The sequence below is a fragment of the Alosa pseudoharengus genome, unplaced genomic scaffold (genome assembly GCF_046254945.1).
Source record: "Alosa pseudoharengus isolate Yale_2024_CS ecotype anadromous, Long Island Sound unplaced genomic scaffold, YU_APseudo_1.1 YU_APseudo_1.1_scf_21, whole genome shotgun sequence".
Lineage (NCBI taxonomy): Eukaryota > Metazoa > Chordata > Actinopteri > Clupeiformes > Clupeidae > Alosa > Alosa pseudoharengus.
In genome coordinates this window covers 28,745,893-28,769,814 of record NW_027468674.1, presented here as the reverse complement: position 1 = coordinate 28,769,814, position 23,922 = coordinate 28,745,893, and the positions used below count along the sequence as shown (strand labels likewise).

The 23,922-nt window shown below is 41.9% G+C and overlaps 1 protein-coding gene across 1 annotated transcript in view; it reads left to right on the top strand.

Moving 5' to 3' along the window:
* Nucleotides 1–530: 530 nt before the first annotated feature.
* Nucleotides 531–23,922, top strand: part of erbb2 (erb-b2 receptor tyrosine kinase 2) — a 37,675-nt gene continuing 14,283 nt past the window's right edge. Inside the window, exons 1-17 of the mRNA XM_076298498.1 lie at nt 531–860; nt 10,732–10,883; nt 11,593–11,761; nt 11,879–12,022; nt 12,212–12,280; nt 14,001–14,113; nt 14,309–14,450; nt 15,376–15,501; nt 15,677–15,803; nt 16,689–16,762; nt 16,955–17,045; nt 18,626–18,834; nt 19,244–19,376; nt 19,709–19,799; nt 22,080–22,234; nt 22,569–22,613; nt 22,913–23,051. Coding sequence (XP_076154613.1) covers nt 791–860; nt 10,732–10,883; nt 11,593–11,761; nt 11,879–12,022; nt 12,212–12,280; nt 14,001–14,113; nt 14,309–14,450; nt 15,376–15,501; nt 15,677–15,803; nt 16,689–16,762; nt 16,955–17,045; nt 18,626–18,834; nt 19,244–19,376; nt 19,709–19,799; nt 22,080–22,234; nt 22,569–22,613; nt 22,913–23,051 — 2,049 coding nt within the window. The 5' untranslated portion in view covers nt 531–790. The remainder of the gene's footprint in view (nt 861–10,731; nt 10,884–11,592; nt 11,762–11,878; nt 12,023–12,211; nt 12,281–14,000; nt 14,114–14,308; nt 14,451–15,375; nt 15,502–15,676; nt 15,804–16,688; nt 16,763–16,954; nt 17,046–18,625; nt 18,835–19,243; nt 19,377–19,708; nt 19,800–22,079; nt 22,235–22,568; nt 22,614–22,912; nt 23,052–23,922) is intronic.

Sequence of the window (23,922 nt, the reverse complement as noted above, 5' to 3'; positions counted from 1 at the left end):
AGAAATGCACCGATGATATCTCCGTATTCCAAGCGCTTGAAAAACGCATGCGGAAAGTGCAACAATCAAAAACCTATGTTAATGAAGTAACTAATTAGTTGCTGTAGCCCACATCATGGTCGAGCATGAGGAAATAACGAGGATGGGGGTAATTCGTCTATTGATGACACTGTTATAACGTGTGCTTAATGGCAAGTGATTCAATCACCAACTGCAATGACTGCATTTGACAGGTGACATGTCATTGCTTGGGGCGCCAATACTCCTGGGTTTCATCGAGTTTTATTGAGTCCCCCTTATGTACGTTAGTGTAACGCAGTTTTACCAGTTAAGTAGAAACCATACATCCAGTATGACGCGTATTTTAAAAAGGGCGCTCAAATCTGCACACTCGCCTTGAGCAAGACAAGGCAGTAACGTCACTGGGTAAGTTGAGTGAGTAGTCCCCGTCCTGTTCGCCTAGTGACTTCTGACTGTAGGAGGGCAGTCATCGAAGTCTGCCGTCCGCAACTGCAAGTCCCCACCCCTGCTCTCGACGGGAACGCGCCTCCTATGACACACTCTACTACGAACGCAGTCAACACGCACGGACGGACTGACCCAGCTTTGCCAGGCGCACACAGTCGAAATTCCAGGCAGGAAGTTGTGTTCTGGGACTTGGCGGAGAAAACAACCACTTGATCTTACATGCGGGGAGGATTTACAAGAAGAAACGTGTTGAAGAGCGGCACTTGAGTGGAATACGTTATACGTTACTGGAGGGAATATGGACTAATGTTGGTTGCGCTCGATGGAGGCGGCGAGAACTTTAGTGCTTCTCTGGGTTCTGATTTTTGGAGTTCCGCGAACGGCTGCCAAAGGTGGGTAACACTGATATGGGTCTCTGTCTTTAACGGAATTAATACGTAGTGATCTCAACAGTCACCCCAGTGCTTCACATATTTCTTAGCAAGTATCTTTTTGAATGTGGAACGGCAAATTAAGTTGGATCTGAGCACTGTATGTCGCTTGGAACGACAATAGAGCACATTCCTGCAGCTGAAACGAGCCACCCCCTCGCCAGACTCGAGTTGTGAGTGAAAATTCATTAACCGACAGTCTCCAACGGACGAAATGCGTAATTGTAATAGGCCTACGTGTAACAATTTGTCGATTTCTTACATTTGACTCGCACAATATGAGAACAGAAGAAATGGAGGGTGATTGTTAACCACCACGCATGGAGTGTAAAACAGTCACTTCCAAGTAGCCTAAGCTTTGGAACCTGCTTTGCAACTTGGTTTTACAATAGTACTTAAAACAACTTCCTCATTGTATCTGTTGTAGTGGTTGCTTAACATGGTAAACAAACACCTGTTCAGCACCTCAGTCTAAAGAAAATTCTTACAGCTGTCATCTGTGTATGTTGTCCACACACGAGCTAGACTGACCAACATCTACAGGGCCAGCAACCGAGACCCCTTGAAGGAAATGTAAAATCAATTCTTCTTGGGGACTTCAATTAACTATTAATAGACGATTAATTGATCAGTTGTTTGAACGATAAAACAGTAAAGAAAATCAATGTTTCCCAGAGCCCAAGATCACATCTTCAAATACCTTGTTTTGTCCAAACATCAAAAATATTTAGTTTACTGTAACAGAGGAGTAAGTAGGCCTAAAGATTTAAAGATTGACTGTAAGAAGCTGTAATCAGAGAACTTTGAGGCATTGTCCTTTAAATGTTACAAATTGATGAATTGGTTATCAAAATAGTTGGCCGTTAATTTAGTCGTAGTTGACAACTAATCGAGTTATTGAGTAATTGTTGCAACCCTACTTTTTATAAGTTAAACGAAAATACTCTTTGGACTTTGCAATGAGAGAGAAATGCAAAAATGCCATAAAATCTACGTAAATATATGAAAATAGGGTCTAGATCCAAAAGCACTATCCTTAAAAGAGACTTGTCTCAGAACATTAGGCCAACACAATGGGTCAAACAACTGGTCTAGATACAGTTTCTTCAGCAGCAAACACTGTGGAGTTTCTTCATTGTGTGTCTTACATCAGAGCTTGCCGGTGCACCTGTTCCAGGTGTTATCGATACCACTTTTGTGTTACAGGTTACCTAAAATCACATAAATCAGATCTTATGTATGTTTATTGATAACTGCTCGTTGGCATTGAAGTTGTTCTGAGAGGCAGACTTAATGTCTATGTGAGGAGTGCTGCATGGTCAACCACCTGATTCTCATAAAGACAAGGAAAATAAAATAAGTTAAATCTAATACCCCTCACACACACACACACACACACACACACACACACACACACACACGCACACACACACACACAGTCACACACATACAAACACACCCTGTTCAGTTCAACAGAAGATATTCCAAAGGTCGATGGCTGAAGTTTTATGCATAACTGACATGGTTTCTTAATTGACAGGGGGGAACACAGTTCCTTGTGTGTGTGTGTGTGTGTGTGTGTGTATCCACGAGATATTTAATTTGTCCTGACGTAAAAAATCATTCCCTCTTCAGCAGATCTTGTAACTCATTAGGCTGGTGGCAAAACATTGATGAAGTCAAGTGTTGATTCTGGTGTGTCAGGCTTCAGCTTTGCTTGGTTTCATTAGAAGTTCAGTTAGCCAAATGTATTCCTACGTGACCCAGGGCAGGTCTCCTCCAGACAGGAGTACTGAAAGATTTCAGAAATCATTCAGGAAGATGAACATACCATGGTGTATTGTACATGATACTGTATGTATGTTGAACAGTACGCATGCATACACACACATGCATGCACGCAGACTGGGCACACGCACACACACACACACATACACACACACACACACACACACACATTCATATGAGAACAAATATTTGCCATATTACTGTGATAAACAGTGGATTACATGTTTTGCATGTGGAATGACTCCATGGTTCAGTATGCTTAAAATTGAAATTGTGGCCCAATTACTGTTGTTGTTGTTGACATGCTCTTGCAGAACAAAAACAGCCTCTGCAACAGCAAACTGTTGTGTGTGCTGCTGGTCTGACATGACTCTGCCTCTCCAGGCACCAAAACAAGAAGTCTCACTGGAATTTCAAGTGTGCTGCTGGCTCTGATAAAAGATGGCAAAGATCGCAGATACAGAGGTGTAGGCAGAGACACAGTGAAACTTCACTCCTGCTGTGTGAGAAATGAAGTTTAGATGGAGGAGATAAGAGCTTCTCCAGCTTGCACCCACCTCAGAAATAAACACCATGTGCTGCAGTTGATTTGGTTACAGTAATATGATTGAAGTTGAGGATTAAATTGTATAGGTAGCACACATTTACAAAAAGTGACTTATATGAGACTTATTTGAGACCAGTATGAGAGTAATACATCATTGGATCCAAAGGAAAAATATATATTGTAAATATTTGTTGTTATAGTAATTACTGTTATAATGGCAATGTAATAATTATATAGAGGTAATAATACTTATGTTGTTGGTTTTCTGATGGGAGGGAGGCTATTCAGTAATAAAACAAGTGTTGAGTTGCAAAAATAATAATACATTTTGTTAGAGCACTTTTATAGATACGCCAAGTCACTTTACATGCAAGTTAAAACAGGTTAACACAACCATACAGAAAAACAATAAGTACATGAAATGCAATGCAACATCATATTATGGATGTAGTAGCATTAGTGACTTGCAGTGTGTGAAGTTGTGAACAGTGTTGTGTTTTTGTGCTAAGATGCATGTAGGGAACCACTAATGTGACAACCACAAAGCCAGAGATAGACCTGCATGCTGTCAGCTTATAAGTATGTCTGTGTGAGACAGTGAACATGTGTGTGTGTGTGTGTGTGTGTGTGTGTGTGTGTGTGTTTGTGTGCAGTATGTGAAATTCACCATGTAGAAACCAATCTGCGGGTTTGGTGAATGTATATTTGGTGACCATGGTACCAGCTGTGACATCAATAGATTGGGACCTTTAGTGTTACTGTTGTACCTTGTAAATACCATTGACAGTAAAAGAAATGGACAGAGGCATTCCGAAGGAATTGAGTAGAGACAAGTGAAGCCAATTTGAACCAGTTTTCTGTTGGTCTACGAAATGCCGTGCATCCTCAGTATCAGTCGAGTGTCAAACACTTGACGTTGAGCAATGGACTGAAACACAGTAAGTTGTCTGGTAGCTGCGCTAAGAAAATTGATAGTACGCAGAGTGTTCCGAGTTTAAGTGCAGCCTATGGTAGGTGATTTGTTCCCACATAGTGCCAACCCAACAAAAGATCACTTCATTTTTCCTCGATGCTTTCCGAAATGTCTTACCCATGGTCTTTCCCTCAGACTGTCTTCGAGAATACGGTTACTTCTCTCCTGTGCGACAAAAAGTCGCATGCTCATGACATCATTTTTAGCATTGGTTTAGAAAAAAAGTTTACCAAGTGAGCCTCAGAGCCTCCCATAGGGGGTGCGCTTTCCGAACGTTCGCCTACCCCCTTGGTAAATACCAACTGATTTTATCAACTAGTGAGATCCAACTGCTGTAAAATTTTACCTGATTTTGTCATTTTCACCTGTGTGTTGTGTTCTTCGTTGTCATTTGATAGTGAGCAGTAAGAGTCTGCGCTTTTTTTTTTTTGGACAGTTTGATGTCTGTACTGAGCATCACCTCCGCAATGTGGGTTAAATCAAGTGTGTAGATTTGTAGTCCAGAGAGGTATACTATGAAGTAAGGTTACTGGCTCACCCAGGTAACTTAAATCTGTAAAAGAACACTGCACATTAGAGATCAGTGGTTACTCCTGAATTCACTGATCTCCAATCAACACGTTACTTTAGAAACTAGCTGCTCAGTGCCGTGTTCTTTTACAGACGGTTACTCAGGTTAGCCAGTTGCCTCACTCTGTAGTAAGGCCCTCTGAGAAACAGGAACTATGATGGTAGGTGTATCGGTATGTATGTATCCATTAGCGTGTCGCTGATACCACTGATTCTATCTGACCTGTCAGTGTTTTGGTATGTACCGTACCGTATATTAGGTCATGGTGTCTTGTGTGTGTGTGTGTGTGTGTGTGCGTGTGTGCATGGATGTGCCTACAGCTTGCCTTGCTGCTACCTATCAGTGTATTGTTGTGTTTTTTGGTAGAATTAAATCCTCTTCACACTCCTGATGCACTCGACTGGTATATATCCGGTTCTTCCTGTCGGTTGAGCAATACTCGTTTGTTCCCTGAGTGTGTGTGTTAGAGAGAGAGAGAGAGAGAGAGACAGAAAGAGGGACAGAGAGTGTGAGAGAGAGAGGAATGTACAGAGGTCTTTTAGTCTGGAGCACAGAGTTCTCTACTAGGGGGCAAAGTGCCTGTGGTGGTGTAAGTTAATGTGAGAGGAATCCTGCAACAATAAGAACACCCTGGAGCTACTGCAGAGTAATGTCAAATCTTGAGTTTCGCATTTTCCATTGTGTGCAGTGAAGTATAAAGGAGATTTAGAGACGTCATTAAGCATTTAGGTTTAATTCCAGTCTCGTGGATTTGTAGGTGCATTTAGGTTTAATTCCAGTCTTGTGGATTTTGAGGTGGAATTTTCACCGATAAATGAATCAGTACATGTGTTCTGCACAAAACAAATACAATAACAAAACAAATAGGGGTGAAATGTATAGTGCAAGCTATAAGATACTGTAAAGATGTATAAATTAGATGTGTGTGGCTCTGGCTGTGTCTTTGGTGCCACAGAGAACTGTGGCTTGATATGTTCCTGAGATTGAATCATTTGGTTAGCCAAGCAAAGCTATCAGATTGGGATGGGTCAGTCTGGATGGGTCCATGGATCAAATGGCCTGCAGAGGCATGGGTAAACACAATCTGCCCAAGTGACTTAGTAAACAACAGACACACAAACACACACACACACACACACACACACACACACACACACACACACACAGAGTGCCCCATTTCCTGCCTGGCTATCTGCCATGCACAGGTGTGGCCAGGTTTGCTTGCACAGCCACTTGCAGGGCAGGTTTAGGTCATCAGTTCGTACGTGGGTGGTTGACGTTTTAGGCCGAAAAAAAAAATTTGAAAAAAAATTCAGATATTAGGCTTGGAAATCACTTAGTCCTGTTGTACTGACCCTTCCATTCCCAAAAATATGTTTGGTCTTTTAGATTTTGTGTTGAAATTCATATTTATTCACTAATTAGTTGTGGTAGTGACTAAAATTGTCATATGGTGTGACATGAAAGTTATTGTGTGTAAAATTATAATGGGGTATTTTGTTTTTAATGTGAGCAATGTATTATAATCTTCTATCATTACTTCATCAAGATCTAGCATTTCCTTGTACACACTTATTACATTGTACAGTATATTTCTTCATCAATACACAGAGTAAGGCATATGTCCTCAATCTTTCAATAAACGTCATATTCATTTTGACATACCTTGATATAAAAGAAAGAAAATGCTTGTGACTTTTGCTGACCCTAATTTATATCTGTTCCATTGAGATTTGTATGATTTAGACCCCAAAAGCCTTTTTATTTTCAGAATTTCTACCACATAACAATCTGTTAATACAAAAATGTGTATTAAATGTATTTCACTAGCAACAAAAGACAGTTTAAGACAGGTATATCATGTAAAGGTTCACTTTCAGAAACTACAACTATGTAAAACAGAATGCCACCAAATATTGTATAGCTCTTGGGTTCCCTGAGTTTTTCTCTTCTCAATGGTGGGCTTCAATCTGAATGTTTGTAGTTCCCCTTTGAGTTTATTCTCTTTATATCTGTTAAAAGACAAATTCAACAATTTATTCAGATAATTTAAAAACTTTTCCTGCATTATAGTCAGATTAAATTGTTGCAATTACTTATAGTGCTAAAGACAACATAAATATTACTGTTTACACCAGAATTTATTTTCTCAGGCTACTATTGATATTTAGAATGTCAAATATGTATCTTTTGTATCCAAGGCTGTAGAGTGAGTGAGTGAGTGTGTGTGAGGGTGATTTATGTGTGTGTGATTTGCAATACATACAATAGTTGCACATCTTAAATAATAAATGGTAAATCATGTTAAATATGTCAAAATATATATTACACTTAATTATGAGTTAAACATATGTATGAAAAAACATTATTTATGTAGGAAAATGCAGTTTCTATCATACAGTGTGACAAATAAACCATATGGTGTGACGAGAAAACCCGGTCACACTATATGATATGGGGTCACACCCAGTGGCGGTTCTAGGATTTTTCTGAGACAGGGGCCACAAAGGGGCCACATCATACACTGAGGGGCCAAGAACCGGTCAACATCCATACACAGAAAATCCCTTGTTCAGTAAGGCAGAGGCACGTAGTCTACGTGATATGCAGGACTATACGCAGTATACCCAAAGTCCTTTTAGGCAAGTCCCTCCACTCAACGGCCATATTGCAACGCTTTTTGGGCACTCATCGGACATCCTATTCGGCAGAAATGTGCGTGCGCAAGGCTTCACGACACCAATCTTGCTCCAGCGGCAACTTCACAACACATGATTGGCACGATGTCTTCACATCACACCACATGATTGGCTCAATGTATTCACATGTCGAAGTTTTGCCGAGGAAGGGGTGGGATATGTGTAGACAACGGCCATATTGGCGTTACAAACTAGCCCCATGCATTTCTATGGAGGATTTTTTGAGTGATGTGTCTCCTCATTAGAAAGTCTCTGGTATACCCACTTAAAAAGCATCACCATCTCAGTATACCCACTTAAAACAGACAAGGATAGGTATTAATATTTGGGGTTGATCACAGTATACCCACTACAGCTAACTAGACTACATCACAGCAGTAAGGTGCATACATTTCACCAGTCTTACCTTGTTCAAATACTTGAATGCTATTTACTTACAAGACGATTTATACAGACAGTATCTTCACAAAGTTTAGCGTTTGCAGCCATCTTGAATTTAGTCACGATAAGTCGAGCGACGAGTAAGAATGAACAGGTATGATAAGGGATCAGATTCCAAAAATAATTCTGTGGAAATGCATGGATTACAGTTTCTTCCAGTAGCAGCAACTGGAATCCATGCATTTCCACGGAATTATTTTAGTAGGCATCTGGGTTATCAATATATGATTGAATAAACAGAAAATGAATTTATTTTTCTTGTTTTTATTCAAAATCAAAATTTGTGAAATGTGCCTGGGACAGTCACGCCATATGAGCTTTTTCTGGTTTGGCTGAAAATTGTGAAAAAATGGAAGATTAATCCCATGAATGCTCTGTATGTTCATATAAAACAGCATTTTCTGAACAATATCACCATAGTTTTTGACATATTTTTCTATAATTTACCTATCTTTGACACATTGGACCAAAAAAAGGCCATGTCATGTCAACCACACACACACACACACACAAGGAACTCGCTTTCCTCCATCAATCACATCCTGCGAACTACCAAGGCAGGTTTCTGAGAAACATGGAAACTAGCCTACAATGAAATACCTTCCCAAAAGGCACATATACACAGTATAAATAATCCATAAAATGAAAACCAAATTCATTTTGTTTTGTTAATAAAAAGCCTTCTTTCAATTATGCGGTAGCCATTGACAGTCATGGCCTGGCCAACTTTTGTGTCGGTTTTTTTGTGTTGTCGCTTGGAGTGATTTTCAAACGGAGGTGGTTTAACTCTAGCAAGATAAGCACTTTCTCCATGGTAGACTTGGAATTTGTGTGTGTGTGTGTGTGTACTTTTTACTATACCCCCAATAACTCCACAATGTTACCACAGAAACCATTTGGCATGTGGCTAGCTTTCCAAGCCAGGTTGCCAGGACACCAAGCAATTGAGTGGTGTCTAGCGAGCATTAGCGGGAATTAGCGTCTGCGCTAGCAGCCACCGGGGCCTCCATGAGTCTTCTGTGTTGTTTGGGTGTCAGCAACACTGCTTTGTGGAGCTCTGACACATACATAACACATAACACTTGTTCCTGTCTGGGGGAAAGATACAGACACACTCACACACAGTGTGTGTATGTGTGTGTGTGAGAGAAAGAGAGTGTGAGTGAGAGAGACAGAGAGAAAGAGAGGGATACAGACACACACTCACACACAGTGCGAGAGAGGGAGGAATGGGGGTGGGTAGGAAAGAGTTTCTATTCAAGGCCACCAGCCGGCCTATCCACACACACACACACACACACATACACACACACACACACACACACACACACACACAGATTCCCCATGGAAGTGAGATTTGCAGGGGCAGGCCTATATAAAGAGTGAGGGGCAGAGGACTGCAGCAGGAGAGGCTTTTAAGTGGGGGAACACAGGCACGGCTGTTCTGGCATTCAGTAAAGACACACACACACACATACAGAAATAGACAGGCAAATATACAAAATACATACACTCAGACATATAAACAGACACACAGATGGAAAACAGACAAATATGAAGACAAACACATAGATAAACAGACAAACACATTGACGGATAAATGACACACACACACAGACAAACCCAACACACTACACTGACACACACACAGTCCTACTCTCAAAGCTTGTATTCAGTCATTCTTGCTGACATCTTAGGTAAGAGCACCTTTGGAACATTATGAAGTAAGAACTTAAGGTTGCCTTCACACTTGGTCCGTTTAACTGGACTGAATGCGATTAGTCCCCCCTTAGCCCTGACCCAGCTGGTCCAAGGCCCTCTGTAGAGTATCGGTAAATATAGGTCAGGATGTCACACAGACTTACACACACAGACACACACACACACACACTAGGGGTGTAACGGTACGCAAAAATCATAGTTCGGTGTGTACCTCGGTTTTGAAGTCAGGTTCGATAAATTTTTGGTACAGTGTGCCTGTAGGTACTGCTAACTTAATTCACTGACAATATTTTTGATGAGTAATGGGAATAGTATTTGGTGTCAAATGTACTTTGATGTTAACTGACAAAACTGACATTGTTAGTTAATTAAAGTGTTTGTGTGGGAACTCGAATTTGAAACATGGTCCGCAAGCAAAAGAGCCTACTGATTACTGCTAAAGACTACATTTGGTACATTCAGTATGCATCTGTATTGAACCTAACGTCCTGTACCTGTAAATGGTTCGGTACGAATAACGTGCACCTTTACATACACCGCTAATACACACACACACACAAACACACTCAAAGAGAGAGAGAAAGACAAACTCATATACATGTGTGTGGTGACACACACACACACACACACACACACACACATTTAAGTCAGAGTTATAAATGCTCTTGAGTGAACTGCAGAGATACCTTTCACATTAGACACACACACACACACACACACTCATAAATGATAAGAACTCTATCTCCTGTTTCCGTCCATCTGGCTGATGGGACACAGAGGCATTTCCTGTGTGCAGCTCTGCTTGGGAAAAAATGGGGAAGGTGATACAGGCCTGGGGGGAGGTGTGTGTGTGTGTGTGTGTGTGAGAGAGAGAGTGTGTGTGTGAGAGAGGGGGGGGGAGAGAGAGATCAAAACATTTATACTCCATGGAGGGTTTCTGTATGTGTGTTTTTGTGTGTGAGAGAAAGAGAAAGAAAAAGAGAGGCAGTGAGAAGGGTTGTGTATAACTGTATAACTGATCCCTGATCTTTGTGTGTGTGTGTCTGTGTGTGTGTGTGTGTGTGTGTGTGTGTGTGTGTGTGTGTGTGCAGTATGTCTGGGCACAGATATGAAGACGTCTCTGCTGTCCAGTCAGGAGAATCACTATGAGATACTCAGGCAGCTCTACACCAACTGCCGCATCGTCCACGGCAACCTGGAGATCACACATCTGCGTGGCAACCCAGACCTCTCCTTCCTCCAGGTCAGATAAGAACTAACTGGGATTTGAAGTGTTGCCCATACCCAAGTCACTAACCTAAATGTGTGCCATAACGTGTTCGTATGTATGAAGCAAAGTGGATACAAGGGAACACCAGAGGTGCGTTCAAATTCCTTGAACAGAGGCGAAGATGTTTGTATGAACAGATACATTTGAACGATTTTGTGTAGCACTACGCACTAAGATCTTTGATGGTAACTCTCCGTCCCACTCCCAACATGTTAGGGGAGAACTACCTCCTCAAACTCTTTGCAAACGTTCGCCTATGTTTTTGCGAATTTAAACGCACCTCACGTTACCTCCCAGGGCTGGACCAGCCCACGCAATGTCTCCTTGGATGAGAAGCCCTGTGTGTGGAGCTCCTTAGAGTTCACGGATACAGGAAAAAAGAAAAATGGGCCCAAAAAAAAATACGTCCAAATCGTGAGAAGGGAAAAAATCCCTCCGGAGTGTCCAGGCTGTGAACACAGATAGTGTTGGGCTCTCCGGATGTGCACACTGAATCATCCACCATTAAGTTACTTCATGGCTGCATGTAGCTAGCCAGTAGCCACCAGGTCAAAGAAGCCAGCGACTGTCCCGTTGTGTGTGAGGTGTGTTTGTGAAAGTGCACAGTCCTACAGTGCAAGTCACAGGGAATACACCCTAACTGTGTATTTGTGTGTTTATGTGTGTATGTGTGTGTGTGTAGAATATCGTGGAAGTGCAGGGCTATGTGCTGGTGTATAATGTGTCAGTGGGTGTGATTCCTCTGGAGAATCTACGCATCATCCGAGGCAGTCAGCTCTTCAACACCAGCTACTCACTGGCCGTCCTGGAGAACACCCTACTCAGCCAACTGAATCTGCGCAGCCTCACAGGTGTGTGTATATGTGTGTGTGTGTGTGTGTGTGTGTGTGTGTGTGTGTGTGTGTGTAATAGCCCTGTATAGAGCCATGCTGATTCCCTCTGTGCTTCTCTCCCCGATCGCCCCTCAGAGATCCTGTTGGGTGGCGTTGACATCCAGAGGAATCCGAACCTCTGCTACCCCGACCCCGGCCTCATAGATTGGGACGACACCCTGGACACGAAGAACAAGTACAGAACATTGCGCCACCTGCAGCCAGTGCCAGCAGCCAGCTGTGAGTGTGTGTGTGTGTGTGTGTGTGTGTGTGCGTATGAGTTTCTCTCTAGGTGTTTAGTTATATGCATGTACACCTTTTTACAAAATATATTATTGTGTGTGTGTGTGTGTGTGTGTGTGTGTGTGTGTGTGTGTGTGTGTGTGTGTAAACTGTCTGTAAGACTATATTATTTATCTTGACTACCAGGTCCAGGCTGTGCCTCCAGTTGTGGACCAAAAGGATGCTGGGGAAGCGCGGAAGATGACTGCCAAATATGTAAGCCCTGTGTGTGTGTGTGTGTGTGTATGTGTGTGTGTGTGTGTGTGTGCGTGCGTGCGTGCATGCGTGTGTGCCAAGAATGTGTGAGTTTGTCTGCCAATCTGTTTGTCTACATTTTTTTTTTGTGTGTGCCAATTGTTCCTAATTTCTTGTCCTTATATTTTCCATGTTAGACATTTTGTCTGCCTGATGTCTTTGCTTGTTTTGTGTCAGTTCGTCTCCATGTGTACCCATCTTAATGTCTAAGCGCTTGCTTGTCTGTCTTTCTTGTCTCATATGCATTTTTGGGGGTTTCAAGATACAGTGTTTAACTACCTTAAGCGTATGTTTGATGCATTAGGCCTACCTCTTACAAATAGACAACTAGTTCAGTGCCTGTTCAGACATGCTATTCGTGTAAAAAAAAACTTAGCCCAATTACATGCCCGCAGGTAGGCCAGCTTTAAAAATAGGATAGGAAAAAAAAATGCATCAGAAATTTGCAATTATATGACTCAAAAACAATCTCTGGTAGCCTATAAGTGACTGACCAACTTGGCACTGCACTTACTCTTGCCCGTAGCAAGACACCTGCCAAGTTTGCAATCAATCAGACAAACGGCTCGAGAGATATGCGAATGACAGACAGACAGGCAGACGTTCCTGTAATTTATAGATAGATAGATAGATAGATAGATAGATAGATAGATAGATAGATAGATAGATAGATGTGTTACTTAAAGGTGCAGTCAGCGACCAGCATGCGTAGGAAGTCACTTTTGTTTGTGTTTATGTTTATATTTAAATTTATTAGCAGACGCTTTTGTCCAAAACAATGTACAGTATATTTTAGCCAAAGACCAAATGAAACATGCCAGAGAGGTAGTCACACCTACCTTCAGTATTTCCATTAAAACTCTACGCAGGGTTCCATTTTTGTTTGTGCCCCCACTTTGTTTGTTTGTAGTTTTCGGAGCCTGGGCTGCCTACAGAGACCGGGTTTTTTATTACAGTGTAGCCTACTCACCGAATGGGCAGCTAGTGGTCGTAAGGAGATGATTTCTGAATGTGACAAAAAAATTGATGGGCTTGAAATCTCGTATAATTGCTGATTTGACCTTTAACTTATGTAAACCTTGTAAAGACACAGTGCATTGAGTACTTCGAGACAATGGAAGTATTGTAAAGTCCTTAAGTTTAGCCCAGACAAAATACAGCAAAGCATATGCTTCAAGGAGAATCCCGGCAATTTTTCACATAGATCTCTGTTTCTCGAGGTTACCGAGTACGAAAAATAAAAAAATAATAATTGGTTCTACCTATCTTGAGTTGCTGCAGCCATCAGCTAGAGCTGACAGGCAGCTACAGAGACATTGAAGCTTGTAAGTTGTAATACTTAGCCCTGCAAGTCACACAACATTTTCCCTCCCTTCCCTGCCCTTTCTCCTTTCTCTCTCTCTCCCTCTAGCTCTCCTTCCCCCCCTCTCTCACTCTCTCTCTCTCTCCCTCTAGCTCTCTCTCTCCCCCTAGCTATGCTCCTTGGTCAACAATTATTTTTCTACTAATTAGGCTAATTGTTTACATGGGTAATGAAATTGTTGTTGTTTTGTAGTGTCAACAAAGTGATGTAAATATACTGGATTGAACTTATATATATATATATATATATATATAACGTATGTGAATGATGTAAAGGATCTCTCTCCCTCTCTCCCTCCCTCTCCCTCTCCCTCTGTAGTAACTCATGTGCATTGTCAGGGTTGTCCGCGTTGTAAAGGTGACAGGTCTAGTGACTGTTGCCACATACAGTGTGCTGCTGGCTGTACTGGACCCAGAGACACAGACTGCTTTGTGAGTAGACACACATGCATACACACACACACACACACACACACACACACACACACACACACACACACACACACGTAAATGCACACACACATGCATATGCACACATGAACACTCACAAACACACCACAAAAGTCCCCTTTTTGACTGTTTTTTAGCAAGATTAGAACAACCCACTGTTTCTGTCCCTCCCTGAAGGTGTGTCGTCACTTTAACAACAATGGCACCTGTAGGGAGAGCTGCCCCCCTCCCACCATCTATGACCCCAATACCTACCAGTCCAAGCCCAACCCAAACAAGAGGCTCAACTTCGGTGCCACCTGCGTCAAGACCTGCCCGTGTAAGCACCACTGCATATATCTATCTATGTATCTATGTATGTATCTATCTATCTATCTATCTATCTATCCATCTATCTATCTATCTATCTATCTATCCATCTATCAATCTATCTGTCTATCAAGAGGCTCAGCTTTAGGGTCGCCTGCATAAAGACAAGACATGCATGTTACATCTTCACACCTCTTTTATTTTCTCATTGACTGACTGTCTATTTTCTGTGTACACGTACACAGCTCATTCTATGTATTTCTTTCTTTCTTCCTTCCTTTCTTTCTTTCTTTCTTTCTTTCTTTCTTTCTTTCTTTCTTTCTTTCTTTCCTATTCTCCCCTCATATTGTAAGTCCCATCTGAATTTGCCTCTTGAATCTAATGTCTTTCTTAAGACAATCTCAGCGTTGCTGATATCATTTTGCATATATACACTGTATTCTATATGGGTGTTTGTTCATTCTTAAGGGACTTATTTTACAGTTTTAGTCTTAGTCTTACAGTCTTACTCGCTTTAGTGCATTTCTCAGATCAGAATTGAAATTCTCAAAACTGCCTGTTCAGAGTAAACTGTTACTGAATTTTGATTATCTTGTTCATAGCAGTGGCACAGGAATAAATCTGATGGTACTGACATGTTGATTGGCATAAATATTTGCTTTTGAGACATAAACTAAGCATTTTGAAAAGTGTTTTTGCAGGTAATCCACTGTGTGGTGCAGTGAATTTGATTTGAGAAATGCACAAAAGTGACAGAATATTTTTTTGTGGTTAAACTTAAACATGTTTTATCTATTATCTGTCCTAACTTCACCCCACCCCATCTCCCTCTCTCTCTCTCTCTCTCTCTCTCTCTCTCTCTCTCTCACTCACCCGCTCACTCACTCACTCACACACACACACACACACACACACACACACACACACACACACAGATAACTATCTAGCCATGGATGTGGCCTGCACACTCTATTGCCCCCAGGACAACCAGGAAGTCATCATTCCACAGCCTGGTGGTCCAGAGATACAAAAATGTGAAAAATGTGAAAACTGCCACAAAGGTGAGTAGGAAAATCACCAAAAAATCCACAAAGAAGAAACCTGTGCATTATTCTGTTTGTTTGTTTGTGTATGTGTGTGTATGTATGTATGTGTGTGTGTGTGTGTGTGTGCTTGTGTATGTGTGTGTGTGTGTGTGTTTGTGCACATTAACCAAGTTCTCTTCTACTCCTTCAGTGTGCCAGGGGCTGGGTATGGGCTCTCTTCAGGGGGTGTCTGCTGTGAACTCCTCCAACATCGACCTCTTCCTTAACTGCAAGAAAATCTACGGCAGCCTGGCCTTCCTCAGCCAGTCTTTCCAGGGGTGAGTAGATCTGCTAAACAACCAGAACAGCTTAAAGGGGTGGTTCAGGATTTTGGACATAGGACCTCATTTCCAAGTTAGCAAGTGTGATATTTACCGTGGAGGCCGTTTTCAATACGTTTCATCCAGTCCTTCTAGTTGCAGAGTTTACAGGTGCTAGGCTAATGCAAGTCATCGGTATGTGTTAGCCTGCCACTAAAAAGTCTTACCCACTCTACAGTACACCCGAGGCAACCATAACGGCAGACTATGGATGTAAAAGTCTTTGTTTTCTTTATAACAATAAAAACTTTGAAACATATCCACTCTCTTGCAATCAACCCCCTCCACACACAATATTGTGTAACTTTGTAGTTTTGAAATAGCTGTCCCACATAGAAAATAGTGATGCCTTCCACATTGTTCATTAGAAATACCTACAGAGTAAATTGTCATAACAAGACAAAACAGTTTGACTGTCTTGACATAAACAATGTCCGAAGAACTTGTCATTTTGACTGCACTGACAGTTTCATTGGTAGAAATACTTGCTTTTGAGACACAGACAAAGCATTTTGAGCAAGAAACCCGATTTTGCAGGTAATCCACTATATGGTGCTGTTTCTTGAATTTCTCCTAGGGATCAATAAAGTATCTATCTATCTATCGATCTATCTTTGCATTAATTGTTTTTAAAAATGCACTGATGAACTGTGAACTGTTGTGCAAATGTTAATGATGATTCGAGAAATGCACCAAATCGATTAACCCGCATTCCAAGACATTCACAGACAGATATTGCTATGAGAGAAATATCTTACATTTTAGCATTATTCTCTTATGTCAACATGACTGCGAAGGTGGTGATGTATCTTATCTTGTACAAATGTTTTCTTCCTGATCCAGAGACCCAGGGTCCAATCTGTCAGGCCTTCTCCCAGCCCAGCTGGAGGTGTTCAGGAATCTAGAGGAGATCACAGGTGTTGTACATTGATAACACCTATGTTTCACATACATACATACATACATACATACATACATACACTATACACATATGCACATACATGCATGCATGTGTGTATCTGTTTATATTTACATTTTTGTATTACAGTGTGACAAACTGTGCAGTGTTACATAGTGTGTGCTCACATGTGTGTCTGTGTGTGTTTCAGGATATTTGTACATCGAGGACTGGCCAGCAAATATGAAAAATCTGAGTGTGTTTGAGAACCTGAAATTGATCCGAGGAAGGATGCTTTACAAGTAAGAACACTTCTCCGTGTCCTGGCTCTCTGTCTTTCTGTTTGTCTGCCTGCTTGGATTTTCGTTAGCACACCTCTTATCTCAGCAGAATGCCAAAATGCCAGTGCACACACATTGAAAGCTGAATAAGTTATGATGACTATGCATGTACTGTGAGTATATAAAGAAATGTCCCAGTTCCCTCCCTACACACAGCAGTGCATGCATTTAGGACCACATCACATCGCAGGTTCTGACAGCTTCCCCAGGCTGTCCTAGTGCTGGTGTCTGCATCCTTCTCAACGCTCCGTTTCCACATTCCCACGCTGACCTGTGCACAAGGCGGTCTGCTTATCACTTTATCTGCCTCATAATTGCTTGTCACGTCTTGTTCTCTATCTCTATCTCTCTCTCTCTCTCTCTCTCTCTCTCTCTGTTTCTCTCTGTGTTTTCCGGCGTGTGTTATTGTTTATCTGTGAGTCTCTTCCAATGGTGGTAAAAGTTAATGATTGTTCTTTGTACTGGATGGACTCTTCCACAGAGGCGTGGCTTTTACTGGGAAGTATTGGTGTGTTGTATGTGTGAGGTGTGTGTGTGTGTGTGTGTGTGTGTGTGTGTGTGTGTATGTGTGTTTGTGTGTGTGTGTGTGGGGGGGGGGGGGGTGTGGCTAGGTGGTAAGAAATAGAAAGAGAGAGTGTGTGTGTATGCCTGTATGTGCATTTATTAGTAAGAGTGTTTGTGTCTGTGTGTGCTCAACACGTGTAAGTGTGTGTGTGCGTGTATGTGTACTCGGCATGTGTGTGGGTGTGTGTACTCTGCTTGTGTATGTGTGTGTTTGTGTTTGTGTGTGTTGATGCGTCAAGAGTGAATCCAGCAGGTGCCACAGTGACACGCGCCTCACTTATGCTGCTAATCCTGAGGACTGTTTTCGCTTTGAGCATTTCTCTTCCTCGATCGCTCCTGTCACATTCTGCTGCTGCACCCCCACACACACAGCAAACCCCCAGCAGACATTCCTCATACTCACACACATGCATATACAACATAACACAAAATATAACACACACACACACACACACACACACACACACACACACACACACACACACACACACACACACACACACACACACACACGCATACATAGCATGCACACATTGTATTACACACACATACTATGCATATGTTACAGACATGCACCGTGCCATGCTGTATATGTTCTAAGATAGGTGGCATTGTACACGCCTGCACATGGTTCAACCTCTTGCTGTTTCTGTGTCCAGCAATCCCATCATTTCCCTCACGGGATCAAAAGAGAATATATGCTTATATCTCACCTTTGTTTTGGCTTTATGCTTCATGCTCTCTGACACCATCTTCTCCCTTGAATCAACTAATGTCCTCTCTGCATTCAATATAGGGTCCAATGAAGTGTTTAACCCACATGGTTCCTCTCCTCTGTACATATAGGGGCCTTATTTGTCCTTCCAGAATGCAAATAGGTGTCCCATCCTTCCTCTCAAGTGTAGGAACCCAGGATTGTCCTCTTCCATCACTGAAGTGCTTAACCCTGTGGCTTCCTCTCTGGTCTCTGCCTGCAGGAGTGTGCTATCTCTGGGGGTCCAGTCGCTGCACATTGAGTCTCTGGGTTTGCGTTCGCTCGAGCGCATCAACGGCGGCTTGGTCCTGATCTCCGATAACCCCCAGCTGTGCTACACGCGCTCTGTGCCCTGGAACGCCATCCTCACGCCCGGGCAGGGCAGCATCGCCAGCATCATCAGCAACGGCAATAGAGATCTGCAGGCCTGTGGTAGGGAGGCTCTGTCTCTGACACGCGTTCACACACACACACACACACACACACACACACACACACACACACACACACACATACACACACACACATACACACACACACACAGAGACCCACACACACATCTGCAGTATGAGCTGCATACTGTCACAGTTTTGTCACACACAAATGCAGACACACACACACACACACACACACACACACACACACACACACATACACCCACACCCACATCTGCAGTATGAGATACTGTCACACACAAATGCAGACACACACACACACACACACACACACACACTCATACACTCATAGACATCACTCTCAGTATTGTAAAGCATTGTAGTGCAGTGCTATATTAATACTCTGTTGTCCGGTTTCTCTTCCTGTCCCACTTGGCCATCCTCAGAGGCGGAGGGTCACGTCTGCCATCCCCTGTGTGGCACAGGAGGGTGCTGGGGCTCAGGCCCGGACCAGTGTGTGGAGTGTGTGTCGTTTCAGCGCGGGACGGAGTGTGTCGAGGAGTGTAACATTCTGGAGGGGTGAGAACAAACAAGAGTCACAGACATTATACACACTCACTGACATATTGTAACGTCCTGCAAGAGGAACGAGGAAGAGAGTCACATGCACACAAACATTGTTGTGCTTGTTGAATATCAAGCAGACATCATATTACACTCACAGAAACACACAGACACACACACACACACACACACACACACACACACACACAGACACACACACACACACACACACACACACACACACACATGTACAAACAGTCCCATAAGTGTCTGAGTCAGTGTGCACAAGACGGAGAGGCAATAAATAGAGGGATTGCCACAGTAACCGTTGTGTTGTCTGTTTCCAGGTCTGTGCGAGAGTTTACTGACGGCAGTCGCTGTGTTCCCTGTCACTCAGAATGTCAACCAATCAACGGCTCAGCTTCCTGTGATGGACCGGTATGCATGAATAAATTGATTGCCAAATACATTCTCTGAATCAATCAATCAATCAATCACAATCAATCATCCATTCATTTATCCTTCTATCAATCCATCCTTCCTTCCATCAATCTATCTATCCATTAATCACAGCTGCGTACGAAAACCATTTCATTTCACAATTTACCCACAGAATGGACAGCTGGCAGATTGTGAGGAGAAATAGCTTAGAGTCGCTTACAGTACCTTTACAGTTTTTCTCAGTCGCTTTGGTGCTTTTCTCAGATCAGAATGAAAATTCTCATCTCAACTATTCAACCTCCACAACATTTAGTCATTTGTGCACATCATAGTAGCAATTTCTCCTCTAATTTCCTCTAAACAAATTGCAAATGATTTTGAACATGTATCAGTTGCTTTGTCATGTCAGTCAAAATGAACTATACTTATGGATGCTGAATAGTCGTTTCCAATAAAACTAATAGTCTTCATTTCATTGCTTGAGTCATTACATACAAAATTGTAGTTATCAAATTCTGTCACAATGCTGTAGAATTGCAAAGAGCATATACAGTAAAACTGTGAAACATACATATTTAGTGTCTTGTACTCACTTACTCCCCTAACTACAGCAATTTGTAACTTTACTGTAGTTTTTAAATGGCTGTAGCCTACAAGTACTGTATAGTGCTTTCTTGAGCATTTTCAGGCAGTGTCACCATAACCATTGACATAAATACTTGCTTTTGAGGAATGGACTATCTATTTTGAGCAAGTGACGTGCCTTTGCAGGTTATCCACTAGGTTTTGCAGATTGCACTAATTGTTTTGAGAAATGCACTAACTGCTGTGCAAATGTTAATAGTGATGTGAGAAAAGCACCAAAGTGACTGAGAAAAACTGTAACACTGAATTACAACATTATCATCTCACATGTTTCTGTAACCACCATACAGTGCATTACACCACTGGTACATTCGATGCCATGTTAAGGTCCAGAGTAAAAGCAGACCTGCCAGCCTCCACCATTACTGACGCCCTGGGACATCTATGTGTCTTACAGTTTTTCTCAGTCGCTTTGGTGCTTTTTTCAGATCAGAATGAAAATTCTCATAACTATTAGTTCAACCTCCACAACATTTAGTCATTTGTGCACATCATAGTAGCAATTTCTCCTTCCTCTGAACAAATTGCAAATGCTTTTGGACATGTATCAGTTGCTTTCATACAATTCTCTGCTGTTTTTTAACATTATCATTTGCTCATGTCATGTCAGTCAAAATTAACTATACTTATGGATGCTGAATAGTCGTTCCCAATAAAACTAATAGTCTTCATTTCATTGCTTGAGTCATTACATACAAAATTGTTGAACTAGTTATCAAATTCTGTCACAATGCTGTGGAATTGCAAAGAGCATACAGTAAAAATGCACTACAGTTTTTCTCAGTCGCTTTGGTGCTTTTTTCAGATCAGAATGAAAATTCTCATAACTATTAGTTCAACCTCCACAACATTTAGTCATTTGTGCACATCATAGTAGCAATTTCTCCTTCCTCTGAACAAATTGCAAATACTTTTGGGCATATATCAGTTGCTTTCATACAATTCTCTGCTGTTTTATAACATTATCATTTGCTTATGTCATGTCAGTCAAAATGAACTATACTTATGGATGCTGAATAGTCGTTCCCAATAAAACTAATAGTCTTCATTTCATTGCTTGAGTCATTTCATACAAAATTGGTGAACTAGTTATCAAATTCTATCACAATGCTGTAGAATTGCAAAGAGCATATACAGTAAAAATGTGAAACGTACGTATTCAGTGTCTTGTACTCACTCCCCTAACTACAGCAATGTGTAACTTTACTGTAGTTTTCAAATGGCTGTACAAGTACTGTATAGTGCTGTCTTGAGCATGTTCAAGTAGTGTCACAGAGTTCTGCCCTTTTTTTGCATTGGAAAACACTGAGAGAACTGTCATAATGAAAACATGACAAAGCCATTTGACTATCTTGTTCATAAACGATGTTGTCGAGACTTCTCATTTTGATGACACTGACAGTTTCATTGACATGAATACGTGCTTTTGAGGAATGGACTATCCATTTTGAGCAAGTGACATGCTTTTGAAGGTCATCCACTAGGTTTTGCAGTTTGCACTAATTGTTTTGAGAAATGCACTAACTGCTGTGCAAATATTAATAGTGATGTGAGAATAGCACCAAAGCGACTGAGAAAAACTGTAAAGCAGCTGTTTGTGACTGAGCCTGCTTTTCCCTGTGTGATCCCTAGGGGGCGCAACAGTGCAGGGAGTGCCTGACCGTGCAGGACGGCGCCATGTGTGTGAGCAAGTGCCCCAGTGGCACAAAGGAGGAGCAGCACACCGTGTGGAAGTTCCCCAACGCCACGGGCCACTGCCAGTCCTGCAACACCAACTGCACCCTGTCGTAAGTGACTCCTCCCCACACCTTAGAGCTCATCAGCCAATCAAATGACACCTCATCTTGCCATGCTCCTGATTTCTAGTTGTGTATAGTTCAGTCTTTATGTAAAAACACTGTTTTTTGAGGGCACACACAGAATAAACAGCTAAGGGACAGTGAGGAGCGATTCATTTCATTTATGTGTGTTCGATTAGAATTGTAGACCGTACCTTTACATTTATTGTATGCCTACTTCAGAACGGTATGAGTGTAATAAACATGGAATCTTCTGTCTGTCGCCCAAATGGCTTCGGTTTTGCGTTACCCGACACGTCTGAGTACGATTGTTTGATTCCAGGTGTCCACTGGATGAACGTGGCTGTCCCATCGCAGTCAAATCAGGGTAAAAATCTCCACACTTACACATTTCAGCTGATCACACTCATTGACATCCACTATTTCAATAACTTACCTGAAAGAACACTGCAGCAACCATTAGCAACTTAGGAACATGACATTTTACTTCCTCCACATGTAGTTATAGAACATAAGAACATGCCTCCATCTATCTATCTATCCATCTATGAAACTTGAAGTCGTATATATGGCTCATGGTAGTGTGTATCAGATTGTCACTGGACAAAAAGATGAAGATGTTGCTGAGAGAACGGTCTAAGGGTTATCTCCATTGTAACTCTGCAGGTCCGGCACGTCTATCGCGGCGGCAGTGGGTGGTGTACTGCTCTTTATTATCCTCCTGGGGCTGCTGGTGTTCTACATGCGCCGCCAGAGGCACCTGAAGAGGAAGGAGAACAGGAGGAGGATCATGCAGGAGCACGAGGTGAGGCTCACCCAAGCATCATGGGAAATGTAGTTTAAGTTTGTACTACCTTTCTACCAGCGTGTAACCTTATTTCCAGAGATGAGGGGGGAGTGTAGATGATGCTTTTGTTCTTGTGCACTGAACATCCTAGGCTTATATATATATATATACACTATATATAGTATATAGGCCAAGTTTGGGACTCACTAGGAAGATGAGATTTCCTGGAAAAATACATACTCATGTGTTTAGTGTCGTGAATATTCCCTATAATACAATAGTTAGGTCCGGCCAAACTATTTATTAATTTCTGATTGGACAAGACACGAGAGGCATTCTATGAGTGATCATGAGTGGTGATACCCCACTCCGGCATTTTGCAGCTAGTGATCTACGTGTTATATTGAATTATCTAACGCAAACATTCTAATCATTCAAATCGAGAGAGCAGCGATTTCATAACATCACATTTGAGTGAGAAAATGTAGTAAATAAAGAGTAGGCCTAGGTGAATGTTCAATTTAATATGAGGCATATAGACAAGTAAGTAGGCTATATAAGTTAGGCTACTAACATATGCACAAGCACATAGCCTTTCACTGAACTTGACTCTCGAGTGTGTTACGTTGCTTGGCAGTGAGAGAACTAGAGGATAAATGAACAAAAATCTAACAATAGGCTTGAAAAAGTCAGATGGCTGCAGATGGATTACTGCACTGCTATCTAGTGGTTGGGGATTTAAACATGAAATGAACTACCGTAGTGTCCATACAGTATCACAAAAACAATTATATTGTGATACTCAAGTGTATCTATCCTATTATTTACACCCCATCTGAAGGAGTAAGAGGTCCTGTTATAGGTTGTGTTTGTATACTGTCTATGTACT